The sequence below is a fragment of the Arvicola amphibius genome, chromosome 4 (assembly GCF_903992535.2).
Source record: "Arvicola amphibius chromosome 4, mArvAmp1.2, whole genome shotgun sequence".
NCBI lineage: Eukaryota > Metazoa > Chordata > Mammalia > Rodentia > Cricetidae > Arvicola > Arvicola amphibius.
This window is the reverse complement of record NC_052050.1, coordinates 49,890,854-49,911,835: the sequence shown is the minus strand read 5'-3', so window position 1 is coordinate 49,911,835 and position 20,982 is coordinate 49,890,854. Positions and strand designations below refer to the sequence as shown.

Below are 20,982 nucleotides of genomic sequence, written 5' to 3'. Positions count from 1 at the left end.
AGGCTACAGAAAATAACTTGACTCTGTAATGCCTAATGAGGACTGTAGGTGTTCTTAGGTAATCAGAAGTTACACACACACTGGGTGGCTGTAGCGCATGCCTTTAATCCCAGCACTTGGGAAGCAGAGGCAGAGGAAGGCGGAGCTCTGTGAGTTAAGGTCAGCCTGGTCTACAGAGCGAGTTGTAGTACTGCTAGGGTTACACAGAGAAACCCTGTCTCAGAAAACAAACAAAAACAGAAATAAGTTACAGACAGGATAAGAAAATATATTTCAAGATTAAAAACACTTTTGCCAGGTAGTGGTGGCGCATGCTTTTAATACCTATCGCAGTTTGAGTGAGATGCCCTCCATAGTCTGCAACACTGAACACTTGGTCTCCAGCTGGTGCTGCTGTCTGGGAGCAGTGACCTTGCTGCAAGGAGTACATCACTGGGAGGTGGGCTTTGCCGTTTCAAAGACTCTGGCTGTCCCAGTTCCCTCTCTGCTTCCTGCCTGTGGGTTAAGATGTGAGCTCTCAGCTGGGCAGTGGTGGCACACACCTTTAATCCCAGCACTTGAAAGGCAGAGGCAGGCGGATCTCTGTGAGTTTGAGGCCAGCCTGGTCTACAAGAGCTAGTTCCAGGACAGGCTCTAGAAACTACAGGGAAACCCTGTCTCAAAAAACCAAAAAAAAAAAAAAAAAAAAAAAGATAGGCCCCAAATCTACAGGGAAACCCTGTCTCAAAAAACCAAAAGCCAACCACTTTTATTTTTAGTGTGTTATTAGTGAATGCCCTAGTGAGCTCATATTAAGAAACTTAAAGCAAACCTAGGTTCCTACCAAAGCATTTACAACACAGCTCTTTTTATATAAACACTTCTAGAAAGCCTGGCATTTCCATAAGCACAAAATGCTAGATAACGTAATGAATGATTCTTTATTTCCAGCTGCAGTTTATAATCAATTAAGAAGTTGAGATTTATTAATTGTATGTATCAGGATGGCTAGGTTTCTTATCATTTACTGAAGTGCGACCTTAAAATGTAAGTCCTGTTGATTATATATAGCCATCAAGATGAAGAAGAGCCTGAAGTCATCGGGAGAAAATGGAGTCTAGATGAGAAAAGAGAGCAAACGAGAGACTAAAGAAAGTTACCATCAGAATGCGTGCCGTTCCTTTCCTAAAGACCTTCAAACAAAAAGGCTTCCTGAAGCCTTCGCCTACTCTTGTGGCATTTTCTTTACCACCCCGAAGCAGCCTTGAAAGCTGGTCTTCCAGCTGCAATACCAAACATCTGTGTCTTTGTCTCCCATCTGTGGTGACTTCATTGCTCCAGTGTTCTGGGTTCACTGTGGAACTGGTGGCTACTTATGACACTGTGCTGTGCCCAATGGACTCTCCACTCATTTACTTTTTTTTTTTTTTAATTTTCTCCATTTCTCATGGAGGGACTTAAGAGGCAGGTTATACGATCCCATTTTCACTAAGAACCAAATGAATAACCAACACAAATGAATCAAAACAACCTACCTCATGATAGTTACTATGGTTTCCTGGTTTCTTCCTGTTTTGATTTGTCTCTCCTGCCACCCCAGGGCCATTTTCTCATCTCTGAGCTCCAGACCAGACCTAGGATCTCAGTTTGGGCCACTCCTTACCGTGTGCTCTGGATGAGCAGCTTGGGATTCTCTGCCTTAAGTTCTACCATCACCTGGTCATTCAGAGAGCTCGAGTCCAGCCTGCAAGCACAAGGGAAGCCATATTGTCCTGGGATACACTAGGGAGCATGAAAGACTGTCACAGTCAGGTTCCTCAGAATTAGTGATAGAGCCAGTGAGGGAGCTTATCAGGGTGTGTTCTTTGACTAACACCAGGATAGAGAGGAGAGGCCATTTGCCATGGAGAGAGACAGATGTGGCCATGGTGTGGTGTCGGTGAGGTCTTAGCCAGATCATAGGCATATCTGAACTGGGATGATGGCCTTTGGAACTGTCTAGAGTTGACTGTTTATACTCCAACATGGGTCAGACTCCGGATATGGACCATCCTAGGAAGGGGACATGACTGGATGAGGTGGTTCTTATTGGCAGCCATCAGCGTCCCAGTGGTTGGGGTTGTGGCTTTATCACAGAAGGGACTCTGGACAGTTGTTTAAAGAGAATATAGAACATCTGTGTTCTAGGATTGAGAATTCTGCTAGATGGAGAGAATCTCTGTCCCATTCCTTTACCCCCATTTCAGTGCTGGAGATGGAAGTCTTGTTCTTACACATGAGCTTTCTCTATTGAGCCACATCCCAGACCCTGGATTGAATTCAGGATTCAAGTTTCAGAGCGTCTGTTGGTTTAGGAGAAATGCCACCTTCCCCCGGCCTCCATGTCCATAACCAGGGACACCATCACTCCCTCTCAGCCTGCTGTGAAGCAAGGACAAGCAGGAGAGGAAAGAGTCCCACACTTGCGAGAGGCTGCACAATGCCACCATTCCTGCCCTATGGGCTGTTCTCTCTGGGGAGGGAGATGGAGCCATTGAGGCTGAAGTTTGTTCCTGTCTCCAGTAGGGAAGGAGGCAGCTAAGATTTGACAAGTCACCGAGATGTGTCCTGAAAGCAGACCTGTGGCAGAGGCCCCTTTTGGAAGGCTCATCAGCAGGTGGAAGAGAGTAAGGGCTGAAAGCTGGATAGGCCAGTTTCCACAGAGAGGCCAAAAGCAGACGTTCCAGCACCATACCCTGCTCTGACTGCTCCTTTGGGTTTCAAAGTAGAAGTGGTGGTCCTGGTTGGGGAGGGGGGAAGCCACAGGGCATAGCCTACTTGGACCCTCTGCCAAATGTAAGCACCAGAGGACTCTGGCCAGGAATTGTAGGGAGTGTTCCTCTAGCTCAAGCTGGGGAAGGGAGAGGAACCTGGATACATGGAAGCAGAGAAGGACATTCAGGAAGGAGGCGTTCCTAGTTTGCATGCACATCTGTGGCACGGAGACAACTCCATTTCAGCCACACAGGGCTGACTCAAGCCCCTTCATGGCTCTAAGTCTGCCCAGGCCTTTGGCCTCCTTTTGTTTCAGGGTCTTCCCCTACTCTGCTTTTGTCGGCTGTCCCCAGGTTGGCCTCAGAGAAGCCCCCATGGACCCTTCAGTGCAGTCCCCCCTCCCACAGCTTTACACTCTCACAATACTATTGACTCCGCAGCCTTCAGCAGAGCGTGCCAATGCTGGATCACGTGATCACAGGTGATCTATGTCTGTCTCTTCCCACCTAGCTTCCAGAGGACAGAGTCATGTGTGCTTGTGCCTGGATCCCTGGGACCTGGACCAGTGCTGGGCACACAGGGGCCTGATATGAAGGAATGAATGAGTGACTGAGTGAATGAGCTACCATGGAGCGAAGTGAAACCCTGCGAACATGCAGCCTCATTTTTAGCTTTCTTTTAATTTATTCTTTGTGTCTTCCACATCGTGCATCTCTATTGCATTCATTTTCCCGGACCTTTGTATCTACCCTCTGTCCTTGCAACCTCCCTCTGAAATTAGAATAAAATTAGGGGTAAATAAAAAAAGGAAAAATAAATCTCATCATACATACTTTAGGGTGACACAGTGAGTCACAATTTACCCTTTGATCCATACATCTTTACTTGCAAGTGTTCATTGCAAAGAATCATTGGTCTGGTTCAAGGCCTCTGGTTTCTGCTGCACTATCGATGCTGGGGCCTCACTGGGACTCCTCTTGTTTATCGTGTTGTTGTTCTGTGCTGTGGAGACCCTGCAGTTTTGTGTCTACAGGACCAGTCTCTTCACATGCTCCAGTAAATCATAGATGCGGATGGATGTTGTACCGAGCCTGGTTCTGGGCTGCATTCTTTCAGAGTTGGTCAACCTGTCAGCTCTCCCTTGTCCTCACCACCAGGGGGAGCTCTCCAGCTTGCCCTGGCTAGTTCACCTCTTGTAGCAATGAGCAAGGGGTGGGGCCATTTCTCCTGCTTTAGCGCCCTCAGGATTGGCCCTCCCACATCTACACCATCCAGGGCCAGTCTCAAGGTCAACTCTCCCACTGTGTGGGGAAGGTATCTCTCCCTGCCTACACTACTGTATGTCAGATGAGGGGAGCGACCAGATCTCCCATGTTCACCTTTATAGGGCTGGCTCATCTGCACTCCAGTCAATAGGGTGAGCTCTATTGTGCTGCCCAGGTGAGGTGCAGAGCCCATTTGCCTGAGTGCTGCCAATGGTAAGGGGGAGGGACAGCTCCCTCACTCACCAAAGGTGGTAGGGGCAAGAGCAGAGGGCATCTTTCCTTTGCCCTCACTACCACATGACAGATGAGGGAGGGGGCTGTGGATCCCACTCTTCCATGATCAGGGCTAGCACACCTCTCCTTCCACCAAGAGGGTCAGTTCTACTGTGCTACCCAGGCAAGGAGCTGGGCACACTTTCCTGAGTGCTGTAGCTGGTAAGGGGAAGGGTCAGCTCCCTTGCTCCCTTGTCTGTTGCAGGCAGCAAGGGGTGAGGGGCAAGGAGTAAGGGGGGCATCTTTGCCCCATCCATGCCGCCAACCTGCAGCCTCATTAATAAATATGATTCCACAGTACCTGGCTGCCCAACTGTTATTATATTTGTTTATACATATGTATATTTCATATCATTTCATTATGCAAGGAGGGTATGACACTACCACTTAATAGATGAGGAAATTAAGTTGGGAAACATGGGGACTTGCTAAGCCACGGTATAAGTGGCAGAAGCTGGTCAGGAGCCAGGCTGACTATGCATTATCTGTCCCTTTCTTTTCCACATCTGATCCTCTGGTACCCCATCTTCTGCCCTCCCTGGTCTCCTGGTAGAAGAGATCCCCCAGGGTCTTACCTCAGGATTCTGAGGTTGCAGGCAGGATTCCTGAGCCCCTCACACAGCAACCTCACCCCTTGGTCACCCAGGTCATTCAGCTGCAGGTCCAGCTCAGTCAGGCTGCGGTTGGTGCTGAGCACAGAGGCCAGATCCTCACAGCTGCTGGCTGTGATGCCACAGCTGACCAGCCTGCAGGAGAGATGTACTCTGTCATTTGCTGAGAGTTCACTCCTCTGGATAGTGGGGAAATGATGGAGGAGAGTTATCTGTCTATGTTACTTTCATTGGTTAATTAATAAAGAAACTGCCTTGGCCCTTTAAGACACAGAAAATTAGGTAGGCGGAGTAAACAGAACAGAATGCTGGGTAGAAGGCAGTGGGACAGACACTTCAGGCAGTCGCCATAGTGAGTCGCCATGCTTCTCCTCTCCAAGACAGATGCAGGTTAAGATCTCTCCTGGTAAGCGGCCACCTCATGGTGCTATATAGATTACTAAATATGGGTTAAAGCAAGATGTGAGAAGTTAGCCAATAAGAGGCTGAAACTAATGGGCCAAGGCAGTATTTAAAAGAATACAGTTTCCGTGTAATTATTTCGATGTAAAGCTAGCCGGGTGGCGGGACACAGCCCAGCCGTTCCTTCTACAGGGACTGGGTCTCCCTTTCTGGTACCTGCAAGTTCTCATTAAAGGGAAACTGGGGCTTCCCTGGCTTGTAGAAACTTTCAAAGTTTTAGTTTTCCTTTTGCACTAAGTTGTCCCTGAGGATGCAAACCACCTTTGCTTCTCACTCCTGGTAAGATTTACACCAATCCTCCTATCCACCACATTAACTATATACATATAATTTATCAAATGTCCAATGTGTGTACCCGAGTTTAATTGGCCTACATTGTATACCCAAGTTTAATAGGCTACATTGATCTAGCTAAATAACCAGAGACAATGAATATAGGATGTTTAGGTAGTTTCAATATTAAGGTCATTGATAGGCCAGACAATAAACCAATGAGCTTCTTGCATAAGAATAGAAGGTGAAAGGGAGTATGGCATGTTTGTTTGGACCTGAGAGCCTGTCTTGGGCTCCCCAGTATATATTGGGATCTGGAGTATGCATTGTTCAGGCCAGGGCCGTGTCTGCAGCTGGCATCTGTGCTACATCTCTGTCTTTCCATGTCTTATCAGGGTGGAAAATTCAATGTGTCCCGTAGCTGAGCTGCAGGATCAATGGCATATAATTAGAGGTTTACTCCTCTGTTGCTGTTGGGTCAAGGAGGGCCAAGCACTGTGAAATACACAGCATCCCACTAGTGTGTCCCAAGAACCATGCAAAAGTGAAATAGTCTATGAAGACATAGACTAGGGCATGATCTTACTTGTCATGTGAAATCCTAGTAAAGATGGAGTCCATAGAGCAGAAGGTGATTACAAGGGCAGAGAGCGGGAGGAAGTGGGGATGATATTCCCTGGCCTGGAGCTTTCTTCCCTCTGCTTCATTTTGCCTCCTCCTCTGTGTTCTTCAGATCTCCTGCAGCCACTTCCTCAGGATATTTGTTCCACTGGAGCCCTCATGGGCCTGCTGTTAGCAATAGCTAGTGGGGGTCCTTGCTAAATGTCAGTCTTTCAGGATCCCCAAGAAATCCCATTTGTTTGTTTCAGTAGTGAGTCTGGTATCATGGATGTGGTCAAACGGGTTCAGGGAATGTTCGATGAATCCCAAGCCTCACCCTAGACTCAGTTTTTGCCTTTGTTCTCCTGCCATTCAGGGGAGAATCCAGGGCAGACTCACCACAATGTCTTTAGGTGACATTTAGCGTGTCTCAGCATCCTACAGAGGCTCTGCACTGCAGAGTAGCTCATTGGATTCCCGCTTAGGTCCAGCTCCTCCAGGCTTTCTGTGAACTCAAGAGTGGAGAAGAAAACCTGCCAAGTGGCATCAGTGATCGGGGTCCACCTGGACCTGAGGAAAAGAAAGGGAAAGGAGGGATGTGAATTGTTTATGCATAGTCTGAAGTGGACAGACATACACTCCACAGTGAGATTCTTTGAACAAGAATGTTCCCCAAAGCTCTCAGATTTGAATTCTTGGTCACTAGGGAGTGGTACTATTCAGAGGTGTGGCCTTGTTGGAGGAAGTGTGTTACTGTGGGTGAGCTTTGGGGTTTCAAATGCTCAAGCCTGGCCCAGTGTCTCTCTTTTTCTGCTGCCTTCAGATCTGGATGTAGACACCGGTATTTTTCCAGCACCATGTCTGTCTACATGTACCATGCTTCCTGCCATGATAATAATGGACTAAACCTCTGAGTGTAAGTCAGCTCCAAGTCAATGCGCTTTCTTTTATGAATTGCTGAGGTCATGGCATCTCTTTACAGCAACAGAACACTGACTAAGACAGTTTCAATGTGCCATCCTCAGAACAGACCAACCTCTACGCCTACTCTTCTTCCCCAGCATCTTGGTCCTTTATCTGTGCTGTTCCTCATCTACGGTCTTTAGCATAGCATGCTGTGTGCTCGTTATGTGCTCTGTTTCCATTTCAGTCTAGGTGTTTTTTGAGGGCATGGACAGATGGGTGGCATCTTTACTTTATAATACCAGTGCCTAGTACAGGACCTGGCACAGAGGAAGACATTGGTAGTTCAGTCTTATTTTCTTTGACATGTATATACCTGTCTCCTTTTGGTATAGAATTCTAGAGTCACAGTGGCCATATAGGTAAGCTGGAGATGAGAAGTGGAGCATTCAGGAGAGGTGGTTGAGGGAGATTCTGTGATGGGATATTGAGTATGGTCATAAACATGATGACCATGTTGGTTTACATGGACCTTATCCCCTTCCAAGAATAGAAGACCACAGAGAAGTTCCATAGGGAGAACATTGGGAGAGAATGTCTGCAGTCTGAGTAGGAGAGAATTCTGGGAGTGTTGGAGTAGACTCTGCCCTGTATAACTCCTGTTTGATTAATTTCTCGATTTTTACATACTCCTTTATCAAGCTTGTTAGTTGCAGGTTTACCTTGAGTTAGTTACTCAAGGTTTACCCCACACTTCAGCTATTTCTGTTCTCTAGTTCAATACTTCAGTTAACTCTTTGACCTAGTGTGTTCCAATTTGTTCCCAATGTTAATTCATCCCATCACCTGTGTAGTGTATAGAGCCATGCAGAGGTGACCAGCCAGCTGCCTGCACACCAAGCTGTGCCTAACTCAGTATACTTAGTTGTAAAAGCCTGGACCACAGGGGTCCCTGCTACTCAGAAGACTCATGAGGATGACAAGATATTGCAGTGTACTTACTTGTCATCCTGCCTGCAGGAGCCCCTCTTCCCACCCCGCATCCATTCCCTGGGGACTCCACTTCCTGGTGCTGATCCTAGATCCCCTTAGCTCTTTCCCACAGACTTCCAAGCCTTCCATTCTAGCTTAGCCCCACGTCTTTATGTCAGCAGTGACCCACAGAAATGCTTTCAACAGGGATCCAGTGGCCACACTGGGCTGGGACATAGGTAGACAGCTTTTACTATTCTTCCTGTCCTCCTTGCTAGTCTCTCCAGTCTTAAGCATGTCTGCTTCTCCCACCCCACCTCCATTCCCTGGGGACTCCACACCCTGGTGCAGACTAAGAGTCCCCCTAGCTCTTTCCTGATGCATCTCTTAGTCTTTGTTCCTCGTTGATCCCCATTCCTTTGTACCATCCACCTAATGGCAGAAACACTCTCTACCAGGGACCCCACAGTGACCATATTAGCCTAGGACTGAGAGTAGGCAACAGCAATCACAGAACACAACTTACCTCCAACAAAGACAAGACTAGGTAGCTATACCTAGAAACATCTCAAATATAATTTCAGATGTATAGAATTTAGTGCTAAATGATAAACATCAACAGGCAAGAGAATATGCCTCCTCCAGAAGCCAGCAACCCTTCAATGGGCCTGAGAAATGCAGTTTAGCTGAAGCACAAGACAAGGCCTTCAAAAAAACAATTATGAATATGTTCAAGGACCTTAAAGAGAATTTGAATAAATGCCTTAATGAAGACTGTGAAAACAAGTTGAGTGAAACAATAAGAATAAGGCATGAAAATAGAATTTAGCAAATAAATAGAAACACCAAAGAAAACCCAGACTGAGATAAAAGTGGAAATGAAAAAAGAAATTTGGGATGTCAAACAAAAACCTCCAAAGTAAGCCTCATCAAAAGAGTACAAAACACCGAAGAGAGAATATCAAGTCTTGAAGACAAGGTGGAAGAAATGAATAGCTCAGGCAACGAAATGTTAAATCTAAAGTATCCAGGCAAGGAACTTACAGAAAACCTAGCACATGATGAAAAGACCAAACCTATGACTAGAGGAAGGAGAAGAAATCCAGATCAAAGGCAAAGGGAATGTTTTAAAAACAAAAACAAAGAACAAAATTTCCTCAATCTAAAGAAGGAGGTGCCTATCAAGATATAAAAAACAGTATGGAACAGTAAACAGATAGGACCAGAAAAGAAATTCCAATGATCAAAACGCTGAATGTACAGGTTGAAGAAATAATATCAAAGCTGCAAGGGAAAAAGACCAAGTCACATAAAAAGGTAGGCTCATTAGAATAACATCCGACTTCTAATTAGAGACCTAGAAAACCAGAAGGTCCTGTATGGATGTTCTATAAACTCTACAAGACCACCAATGCCAGCCCACCCTACTATATTCAACAAAACTATCAATCATAATCATTGAAGAAAGAAAAACATTCCATAATAAAATAAAATTTAACTAATTTCTATCTAAAAATCCAGGTCTACAGAAGGTACCAGAAGGAACAGTTCAGTCTAAAGATGTTGGCTACACCCAAGAATTTAAGAAAATAATAATCCCAGAACAGTAAATCATCAAAATCTACATCACAACAACAAAACAGCAGGAATCAATAAACACTGCTCATTAATACACTCAATATTAATGATCTCATATCCCCATAAAAAGACACAGACTAACAGATTGGATTAGAAAGCAGGGTCCACCTTTGGCTACTTCCAAGAAACACGTCTCATTATTTGGATAGCAATTGCCTTGACATAAGCTAGAATTATCTGCAAAGAAGAATCTCAGTTGAACAAAGGCCTCCATCATTTTGTTTGCAAGCATGTCTGTAGGGCATTTTTTTTTAAATTGATGATTGATGTGGGAGAACCCAGCTTACTGTGGGCAGTGTCACCCCGGGGCCAGTGGTGGTCCTGGATGTATAAGAACATGAGGTGAGCAAGTCATGCTGAGCAATGCAGTACACCTTCTTCCTCCACAGCCCCTGCTTCAGTTCCTGCCTGACGTGAGTTCCTGTATTGTCCCTCTTCATGATGAACTGTGATGTGGAAGTGTAAGTTTAAGTAAATTCTTTCCTCCCCAGGTTGCCTTTTGTCTTAGTGTTCATCACAGCAAAATAAACCCCTGTTGGTGAGGTTTTCTGTCTTGCCCCGTTCCTGCAGTCATTAAGTTCCAAAGAAATCACACAGAGGTCTACATTAGTTATAAATTGATTAGCGTAGTAGCTCAGACATTTTTATTAACTCTTATAACTTATATTAACCCATTATTCTTGTCTATGCTAGCCATGTGGCTCGGTACCTTATTCAGTGAGGCAGTCACATCTTGCTGCTTCTGTGGCCAGTAGCCAGGCAGGAAGTATAGGTGGGGCATCCAGACAGGAAGCAGAGGCAGGTCAGTGAGAACAGGAGAATTCTCAGAAGAAGGAAGCTCTTCCCACAGTCCTGGCCCAGACCAAGCAAGTTGTGACTGCCTTGCTGAAAAAGGTACTAAGCCATGTGGCTAACACAAGTAAGAATAATGAGCTAATATAAGTTGTAAGAGTTAATAAGAAGCGGAGATACTGGCCCAATCAGTTTATAACTAATGTAGATCTCTGTGTGATTTCTTTAGGACTCAACAACTGTGGGAACTGGGCATGACAGAAACCCCAATCAACATAGAATAATGGGCTAATATAAGTTTTAAGAGTTAATAAGAAGCCTGAGCTAAAGGGCCAATCAGTTTACAACTAATGTAGACCTCTGTATGATTTCTTTGGGACTTAATGATTGCGGGAACTGGGCAGGACAGAAAACTCCAACAACAACCCTTACTAAGACAATAATCAAATAAAATGAGAGTCATTTCACTGAGCCACCTTTATGAGTATATATGTGCGTGTGTTTTATAAATACTCTTTGATTGCATTTATTCTCTTTAACCCATTTCTTCCTCTCCTCGCCTCACCACTTTCCTGTTCTCTAATAGTCAATCTACTACATTTAAATCAATTTTTTACTTCTAAGGTGAGTTTTTTTTCTCTTTTGCTCAACTTCCCTGTTGGGGCAGCTGGTCCAATCCCTTCTACCTCGGATATTATTTATGTAATGACCCTGTTTACATTTGGAAATCATTGTCTTCATTTATTGCACAGTTGTCTATTCTATTAGTCATACAGTTAGATAAATGTTGAGAATTATATGTTTGTCATATTTAGATTTAGGATAATCAGGTTTTTTAGACACATAGAGATTATATTTAGTATAGATACCATAATCTTCGACCTCTTTAAAGAGCTGTAGAACATGGCCTTAAATCTAAGCCAGAGTTTTGTATTTATGAGACACAATCACTCCTGGCAACAATGCTCAACTCCTGAGAGAACATTGAGCACCAAAGACACTCCACTGGGAGTTTGTCTTCTTCTTGGCAGAACTGGCCTTTGGGCAAAGAAAAGCCCATACCTCCACTACTGACTAAGATACAAACTATCCATAAGTGGATAAAACAAAATTGTCTTATCTTGCCAAGACAGGATAGGATAGTTCTACTAAAGGTTCCTTGCCATTGTATAATGGTATGTCAGGTTATATCAGGCCTCAGCCAAAATTGGTTGCCTCAACATTGCTAACAAGATTTCGTGTGGTTGCCCAGGTAGTCAATTGTCTCTGTCATCTGTTGCACATTTTGGAAGTTTCTCGTTTGTGCTTCCTGGTTGCTTTAGTAATATTACTTCCCTTCTCACATCTTTGATGGGGCTAAAGATTAGATAATTGTAGCTACCTTCTACATTATTTAGACTTCCTGAAGTAGAATGTTTAGTAAAATTTTTGTTATATGTTCCTCGCCTAATATTGTTTGCTTCTTGTAATTTTATATGATCTATTCCCATTGTATATAGTTGTATTTGGTTTCTAAATCTGCCTTATTTAGACAAAAGGGGGAGATGTTGGGGCAGCTGGCCCAATCCCTGCGTTCAGGGGCGTGGCTGCTCCAGGGGAGAAAGGTACCTTTAAAAAGAACCAGGTTGGGGATAGACGGCCCAGTTCCCCCCCACCCCCGCTTGACTCTCTGCTTCGCTGGAGCTTTGGCTTTATAAGTGTGTCCCTCTTTCTCCTTTTATTAAAACTGATTTATTCTAAAAGGACTATTTTTGGTTATTTCAAATCTCCCACATCACTTCCCAACTTCTAAATTCAAAAGTCTAAATTCTAAAGTCTCAAACTTCTAAATTCCAGCAATTTTCCAGCTTTGGCCTCCTGGGTAATGGAATGACAAGCCTATGCCAGCAAGTCCAGCTGGAATGTGGGTTTTATCATGAGAAGAAGCTTGAAAATGCGGAAATAGAAGACTGAAAACAAGCCCAAACCCAAATCATTATTCCTCTGAGACTCTTTCCCTTTCTGGCCCACTTGTGTCAACATTCCCTTCTGCCATGCCTTGTTTGTGGGTGACCATGGCAGGTGTCATGCCAGATGGCAATTAGAGTACAGGACTGCTTTTTCTCCCAAGTTGTGAGGTCTTTAGGGTAGCAGTTGTATTTTCTTATTTTTGGAATGACTCAAGGGGCGTCCGATATTGAGTAACCACTGATACTGAGTACTGATATTGAGTACTCACTATGGAGGCATGGGACCTGGAAAGGGACATCACCATGCTGCTAGGATTAGAGGGTGGATAGGGACTATTTAGGATGAGTACTAAGGGCCATAGTGCTACACACACACACACACACACACACACACACACACACACACACATGCGCGCACCCGCGTTGATGGGGAAGATCTCAGGACCAAGGTCATTGTCATGGGGGAGGAACATATTGCCTGCTGAAGCTGAATGAGCAGTTTCTCAGAGACAAAGCGTGTTAAAAGAGGGGAGTAGAAGCTGTGGGCCCTCTGATGCTGGTGGAGGGTCCAGGCAACGCCAAGGTCAGCATAACAATGAGCTTGTGCAGCAGAGAAGATGGGTCGTTACATAGTCAGAGGGAAAGACAGCAGTTCAAGGCCCCATCAACAGTCAGACATGGAGGATCATAGGTGAATTAGACAGGTGGTCAGATTGGTGGCTAGGTGTCCCTGGAGACTTATTTTCTATACCCTCTGAGAGTGTTCCTGCTGCTCAGAATGTGTGGCCTCATGCCACACACAGAGAAGGTGGAGGGAGGGGCATGTGTAGATACTCACAGAACCAGCCTGGGGACCCTCAGCGCTTGTTCCTGCCATCCACCCCCATCCAGCTGAAGTGCCTTCACCTGGCGGCAGAACTTAATGCAGAAAGTGACCACCATAAGCTCCACATCTGTCTGGACCACCAGGTGCTTCACATCTGCCTGGAATCCTGGATGCATCATATCTGTCTGGACATGAACCCTTGTTCCTTGAAAACTGTCCATTGCCCGTGTCAGGAGCTCCTCATCCTGAATCTCATACAGACAGTGGAGCAATCCAAGCGAATACGAGTGTTGGAGGTGGGCTTCCTCTAGGACCCTCTTCAGCAGCTCCCACCTCCTCTCCAGAGGAAGCCAGCAGGTGACAATGTTTTTCATCTCATCCATTGCCTGGTCACTCAGAAGGCCACACAAGAAGCCCACGGCGGGCCCCTCAGCCAGGTCAAGTCTTCCATAGACTTCTATCAGCTTTTCTACAGCTTTAAAGTTTTCACAGTTGTCCTTTTCCTCTTCATAATCCAAGACACAGGACATCGCTGCAAAGAACTCCTGGAGACACAGGTGGGCAAAGCTGTAGTTGGTAGAGTTAGGCTGCTTCTGAAGGATACCCGTGCTCATGAAAGTGGAGATGACAGACCCAGGTACCTTCTGTTTCCTGAGGTCCTTAACACTGAACAGACTCTTTTTTCTGCAGATCCCTGCAGCAGCCAGTGAGCAGAGCCCTCTGAGCCCGGTCCCCAGGGGCTGAGCTGGGAGAGCCTGGGAAAGGTATTTCAGGCAGAGGGCTGTGGTGGTCTGTGAGGTCAGGGAGAGGTCTCCCCCATGCTCCATCTGCTGTTTCATGCAGGCGCAGACCAGCCAGGACACCCAGGGCACTAGGCACAGGGTCAAGAGCACTGGGTTTGATTCAACCAAGGTAAAAGCTGTGATTGCTTCTCTTTCCTCTGCAAAGTATGTGTAGAAAAATTCCTTCCGTCCAGACTCAGAGAAGCCCAGGACTTCCACCCACCGTGGCTGCTCCAAGGAAGGAATGAGTGTCTGTAGTTCTGTGGTCCGAGCTGTGAGCAGCAAGGAAGCCTGAGGAAGTAAGGATTTCCCCAACAAACTGCCCAGCAGTGTGTGCACTGGCTGTGACTGGCTCCAGTGCCGATAGAACTTAGGATTCTGCAAGACCCATGCTGGCTCATCTATGCCATCCAGGATGAAGAGCAGCTTCTCAGGGTGAGACAGGATCTCCTCTATGAGATCCTTGCAGACATTCTCATATTTTGCTATGAGCTCAGCCAGACTCAGCTGCTCACACTGGGCCAGCTCTCTGCAGCTGAAGTAGAAGACATGCTGGAAGCGATCCCTGTAGAGCTGGCCTTCCCCCCATGCTCTCCTCACCTGCCTGGCCAGCGTTGACTTCCCAATGCCAGCAGCCCCCTCTAATATGACTAACTGAGGCTTCTTCTGGCTACCTGGGCTAGGGCCAAATAAGTCTTGGATGGCAATCGGATGTCCTCTGTCTTTAATGTCCTGGTGCCCTCCTCCTTCTCTCACCACGGACCTCTGGCTTCTGGGGCAAGATTTTTGTAAAAGTAGCAGCTGTGCGTATTTTTGGTGGAAATCTTCAGTTTCCCAGGACCGTGTATGGCAAGGGCTCTCTCTTCTCTGGTTCTGGCATGTTTTTATTGTAGTTTCTAAGTAAGCAAGGGAAAGAAAGGACATAAAGTAACAGTGAGTTGTTTGTTCATTCACCCATTCATTTAGCCAAGAACCAAATAAATTTAGACATTTTAAAAAAATGGGGTGGGAGCATCATTATGTAGCCCTGTCTATCCTGGAACTTGCTATGTAGACCAGGATGGTCTTGAACTCACAGAGATTGATCTTCCTCTGCCTTTCAAGTGATGGGATTAAATATGTGTGTCCCCATACCCAGCATGATTTGGGCATTTTTTTTTAGGCTTCACAGTTCAAAATGTGATGGTTAAGCTTTTTTTTTTTAAAAAGTTTAATTGACTGTGCTTAAGAAATCTACAAAGCAAAAATGCCTCTACCTATAAGCCCCACTTGCCCATGGACCTAAGTTCTGTGAATATAAGACAACAGCCCACAGTGACGGCGTCACTGTAGAACCTTTGTCCAGCAACTGATAAAAGCAGAGGCAGAGACCCGCAGCAGAGCACTGGGCTGAGCTCCCAAAGTCCAGCTGAAGAGTGGAAGGAGTGAGAATATGAGCAAAGAGGTCAAGACCACAATAGAGACACCCACTGAGACAGTGTGTCTGAGCTAATGGGAGCTCACCAACTCCAGCCGGATAGAGAAGGACCCAGTGTAGGACCAAACTAGATACTCTGAATGAGGGTGACAGTTGTATGACTGGGGCAGACTGCAGGGCCACTGGCAGTGGCATCAGGATTTATCCCTACTGCTTGTACTGATGTTTTGGAACCCATTCTCTCTGGATGGATACCTTGCTCAATCTAGATATAGTAGGGAGGGCCTTGGTCCTTCCTCAAAGCAATGTGCCTTTTCCTCTTGAGGACTGGATAGGGGTTGTTGGGGGGAAGGTGGAGTGGATGGGAGAAGGGAAGGGAGTGGGAAAAGGGATTGCTATGTAAAATGGAAAAAGATTATTTTCTTTTTAAAAAATATAATTAAAAAAATAAGCCATGTGTTTTCACTTCTGTAAACAATTATGGTTGCCTAACCCTAACCTTAACCCTAACCGATGAGCTTGATCACACATAGGTGGGTGGAATGTAGGCAGGAAGGACATCAGGATCTATTCTTGCCCCTGATTAGATGAAGGCAGGAAATATGTAGCCTTACGGGTGTTGCCTTTCTAAGTTTCTAACTAATGTATTTCACTGTCATTCTTTGAGAGTCCCAGGTATAAGCCTGGCCAGTATCCATTGTCCTGGCCAATATTTGATAAAGCTTGCTTCAAATTTGGCTCAAATACTGTGGTAGTGGTCTTATTCTCTCCCGGCGGCTTTAACAAAAGGACAGAAACGAGAGACAGTGGTGCACTACTGTCTTGTTCCACATCACACAGGAAGTGGTGACACCCGAGGGCAATGGAGTGTGATCATGGGTCAACCATTGCCAGAACTGGGTGTGTTGGGGTAAGAATGGGCCCTGAAGGGAAAGAGAAAGAGAGGGAGAGGACTGGACTTCTACCAGCAATAGCGCGCTGGGGGAAGAAATCACTTTCCCACGCAGGATTGTTTTGGATCCCAGCCTTGGCTTTGCAGATGAGAGCGCGTGAGTTTGGACCAGTGACCTTGTCTCTCTAGCCCTTCTGCTCTGGGCATGGGCGACTGCTTTGATGACGTGAGAGGAGGAAGAGGCAAGGGTGTGGGCTGTGCTGAGAAGGGAAGGAGGCACGGGTGAGGCTAAATACGGCATTGAAATAAGGAAGAAGCAAGGGTTTGGGTTGAGGTTAATGAGACTAGAATAAACCCATCTGACAGCAATTTCAGCACCACAGAGCCCAGAAAGATCATTTCTACCTTGTTCCTCCCACTTCTGAATTCTGGCTGCTTCTTTTGCAGCCCCCTACTCCCAGGCTCCCATAGCGGGAGATGTTCTGCTGTCACAGACCCACGCAGGGCTCTTAGCCCAGCTCACCTCTTGTTCTGCACCCGGGCTTTGTACGTTTCTTTACAAAAGTTTTCTTCGTGGACATCTGGAGAGATGAAGATTGATGGTCTGGCCTAAACCCTGTAGAAGCGGGCTGGCTGGAGGACTCCACGTTAGATGTGCTCGGGAAACTGAGGAGTGAGGGATCATAGGCTGTGGGAATGAGAGAGTGGTTGGGTGTTTGTCAGGAAGAGGCAGGAGTCCAGGAGAGACACTGAAGTTCTTCATGCTAAACCTCCATATGCCCTTTCACAGACTCTGTGACACAATGCTCTCACTCGTGTTGCAGGGATACAGTCCTCATCTGGGGCCATGAAGTTCATACACCCGCCCTGGTTCTACCTTCTCTAGGTGAATCACTGGTTCTCTCTGATCTTTAACTCCTTCATTTGTAGCTATGATTTTCTGCCTTTCAAGGTTGCAAACAATAATTAAGCAATAGCAGCAATCAGAGGCACTTGTACATACAGATCATTTATTGCTTGTTAAACTCTGTTTGATGTGGATCATCATTTAGCTCAGAGATCTCGGGAAGGCAGGTATTTGCTCTCCAGTTTTCCACATGGAGACACAGAGGCAGAAGGCAGTGAAATGACTTACCCAGGGTAGTGATGCCATGACTGGCATCTGTCTTTGTCTAGCTCCCAAGTCACTAGCAAATAACTATGGTACACAAGTGTTCCTCCTGGGCGCTGGCTTCACCTCCATCTTCACCCCTCTCAGTGCCCTTCTGAATGCCAGCTTCTCCCTGCTGCTGCTTCAGAGTGCTCCTTCCCAGTGCCCGTTAAGACTACATGGGGTCCTGAGAATGTGTTTGAGTAGAAGGGGGTGTGGAGCTCATGGATTCACTAAGAGATTCCAGCAAGACTTCTAGTTCCAGCCAAGGATGGAGTCTATGAGCTCTTTTGACAGGAGGTTAGCTTGCCCCTACTGCGACTTGACAGGAGGGCTAGTGATGGCGATAGCGATAGGGATAGTAATAGGGATAGTGATGGTGATGGGGTCAGTGAGGGGAAGGTTGGGGTCCTTTGTGTACTCACTCAGTGTCAGGTCCTTCCCTTGCTGGGCCTGGCTGAGAAGCTGCTTCATGCCCATCTTTTTCCAGATGTGGAGGGCCATGTTCCAGGCCTGGTGATTCCCATACTGAGCCACCAGGCTTGAGGCTATCTTTGTGCCACTGGCCTCTGGCCACACCGTTTGTTTTGGCAGCCGATGCTGGAACTCTTTTAGCTCTTCTTTACTCAGTTGCTCCAAGCAGTAGGTTAAGCGTTGCTGGGTTCTGTCAGACATGTCTGCCCTGGGAATGGGAATGATGGGCGTAAGGACACAGGGACAGTTCTCCCAGTGCCTTGGCCTTTACCACCTGCAAGGGAAGGCTCTCACTGGGGTGATGTTTCCGGGCCCGGTGAACTCGATTCAGCAGCCAGACCCCAGGTTTAAAAGTCTAAATTCTCTGTGCTTAGATGGTGTTGGGAGGTAGGAAGGGAAAAGGAGTGTCAGGAAGTTATAGGAAGAAGAAGACACGAGGATGCACTGCAGACCTGATCATGAGGATGAAGGGAAGGGCCCAGGTCTAGTCAGGAAGAGTGGCAGGCAGCAGCGAGGAGGAGGATGGGGCCTGGGAGGCGGGAGGAGCTGAAAGATGTAAGGATAGAAGGAAAAGGAGATGAGAGGGTGAAGGAATCAGAGAAATGAAGGATGGGTGATGGGGTATTGACAGATGGAGGAATGGGAGGATACGGACCTCAGGATGGGCAGCCTGGAGGCTTAGCGAGTGGAGGAATGAAGGTAGGAAAGGATGGGGGAGGGTGAAAGAATGAGGGTTTAGAAGGTCAGAGAGAGGACAGCAGCAAGAGTGGATGTGATGGCAGAGAGATGGAGGAATGGCATGTGGGTGACATCCACTGTTTTGTGGTTCCCACTTTTTTCCTGGAACCCACACTAATGAGGTCAGTCTTTCAGCTACAGCCTTGACAGAAGGTGAGGTGGTGAGGGACAGCCACAGTGGCACTCAGAGGTCACGGGTGAGTCCAGGCTAGTCCTTTGAAGTTCTCTTTAGAAACCTCCTGGTCCGGGACGTCACTCGGAGATAATAATCCAGAGTCAGCTTCTTGGCAGGAAGGAAAGAGCAGTGAAGACAGCCAGGGGAGGGTCCTGGACAGGCTGTGGCAGATGCAGGCACATGCGGCATAAGGGAGCACCCAGCAGCCTACCACCCACTTGAGCTGGCCTTCGGAGTCCACACAGGGTGGGGCCCAACCCTGGTTCTCAGGATGGAGCCTCATGTCTGCCACAGCACCCACTTAGTAGAGTCTAGTCAGGGAATATCTTTCTTCACCTCTCTTGGTTTGGAGCCCCACAACTCACCTTGCTCTTCTGTGGTGCTCCACTGCTGTGTGTACCAGGCTAAGGCAGCTGTGTGGGTCGCAGAGACCTCAGTAAACACATCCTTCAAAAGTGAAAGTAACCCTGGTTCCTCGCCACAAAGCCAGACATCAGGAGCCTGCGCGGATGATCTCCGTCTTTTGGCAGATTCTCAGATCTCTGGGCTTTCAGGCTGAGAATGACATCGCTTAACTTGTTTTCTCTCATGGAATGCCACTAGAAATTTCTAGAGTTCTGATGAGCCCTGGGTTGGAGGATCCAGCTCAGGAGGTTTATCCAGGCTTGCTGAGGCTCCAACTTCCTGAGTTTAGGATTCACTTCCTGAGTTTAGGATTCACTTCCCAGAACTGCAGTTTGCCCATTTAATACGCTGGATGTCACGGTTTGCCAAGCAGTGTCTGATTACTCTGGATCCTCCCTCCCCCGCTCTTTCTCTCTCTGCTCTCCCCTCTAGTGCCTCACCCATTGGTTATTCATTTCAGCAAATGGCTCTTTAGGCTGCAAACACTGGGTCTCCTCTCTCTTCTAACAATTTTATTTTTATTCTATTTGTATGTGTGTGAGTCTGTGAGTCTGCTATGTGTGTGGGTGCATTTGAGAGCTGGAAGAGGGTGTAGGGTTCCCCTGGAGCTGGAGTTATAGGTGGCAGCTAGCCACCTGATGTGGGTGCTATGCTATGCTGTGATGTGAACTCAGGTCCTCTGGAAGAGCAGTAAGAGCCCTTAACTTCAGAATGATCTCTCTAGTCCCACTGGGTCTTTTTTTTTTTTTTTTTTGCCATGAACTTTCCACAAATCCCTCTGAACACCATCCTTTTTCAGGTGTGCTTGCTTGTATGAGTGTGGGCTCATTGGTTTGGTAGGGCTACAGTCCTTGCTTGCTCTCCAGTTCATTTGCTGAGGCAGAGTCTTGCCCTCAGCTATGAGTTTATGGATTTGGCTAGTCTAACTAGTTAGTCATCCAGCCTGGGTACGCCCTGTTCCCTCCTCCTGAGCTCTGGGATCACAAGCCTGTAGCCACGCCCAGCAGGCATCTGTGAGGATGCTGTGGATCAGAGCACAGGTCCTCATGCCTGCATTAGCAACTGCTTTACCCACTGAGCCATTGCTGCAGCCCTGACACTGGCTTGTAAACACATCTGTAATCTGACCCTTCTCACTGTGCCCAAGGAGACTGGTGGTCCAGCCAGCATCTTGTATCTCTTCCCCTGCTTCCTAACTTTCCATGCTGATGTTTTTGGTCTCTCAGTCTTGAATCCAGAGTTACATATATAATATCTAAGGTAGTTTAAGTCACCGCTTAGCTCAAACCTTCCTATTCTTTTCATCTCACTCTGGGTGAAATACTGGTTCTTTTCAGTAGGTCACAAGGCTCTACCTGACCTACTCCATCCTACCCTGCCCTTTTCTGACACTATACCCCAGTTTACTCCTCACTTAGTCTGCTGTGGGCTGTCTGCTCTTCGTATTCTTTGAACACACCAGGAACTTGCTCACCCCAGGACCTTTGCACTGGCTTCTCTATTCTTTTTGAATGACTTCCCACTGGTCAGAAACTTACTACCTGCTTTCTGAAGCAACACTTCCCTTCTAGAATTTTTCCTTATCATTTTCCTTCTGGACATTGTTATCACCCAACAGCACAGACTTTCTTTTTCTCTTCTCCTCCTCCCCC

At 46.7% G+C, this 20,982-nt stretch overlaps 1 protein-coding gene across 1 annotated transcript in view; it reads right to left on the bottom strand.

Annotated features, from left to right (window-relative positions):
* The window catches only part of LOC119812878 (NACHT, LRR and PYD domains-containing protein 1a-like), a 35,805-nt gene extending 16,201 nt beyond the window's left edge, over positions 1 to 19,604 (bottom strand). Inside the window, exons 1-7 of the mRNA XM_038327886.1 lie at positions 19,291 to 19,604; positions 17,964 to 18,220; positions 16,912 to 17,076; positions 13,310 to 14,975; positions 6,617 to 6,787; positions 4,847 to 5,017; positions 1,643 to 1,723 (exon numbers count right to left, since the gene is read on the bottom strand). Coding sequence (XP_038183814.1) covers positions 1,643 to 1,723; positions 4,847 to 5,017; positions 6,617 to 6,787; positions 13,310 to 14,975; positions 16,912 to 17,076; positions 17,964 to 18,213 — 2,504 coding nt within the window. The 5' untranslated portion in view covers positions 18,214 to 18,220; positions 19,291 to 19,604. The remainder of the gene's footprint in view (positions 1 to 1,642; positions 1,724 to 4,846; positions 5,018 to 6,616; positions 6,788 to 13,309; positions 14,976 to 16,911; positions 17,077 to 17,963; positions 18,221 to 19,290) is intronic.
* Positions 19,605 to 20,982: the final 1,378 nt, after the last annotated feature.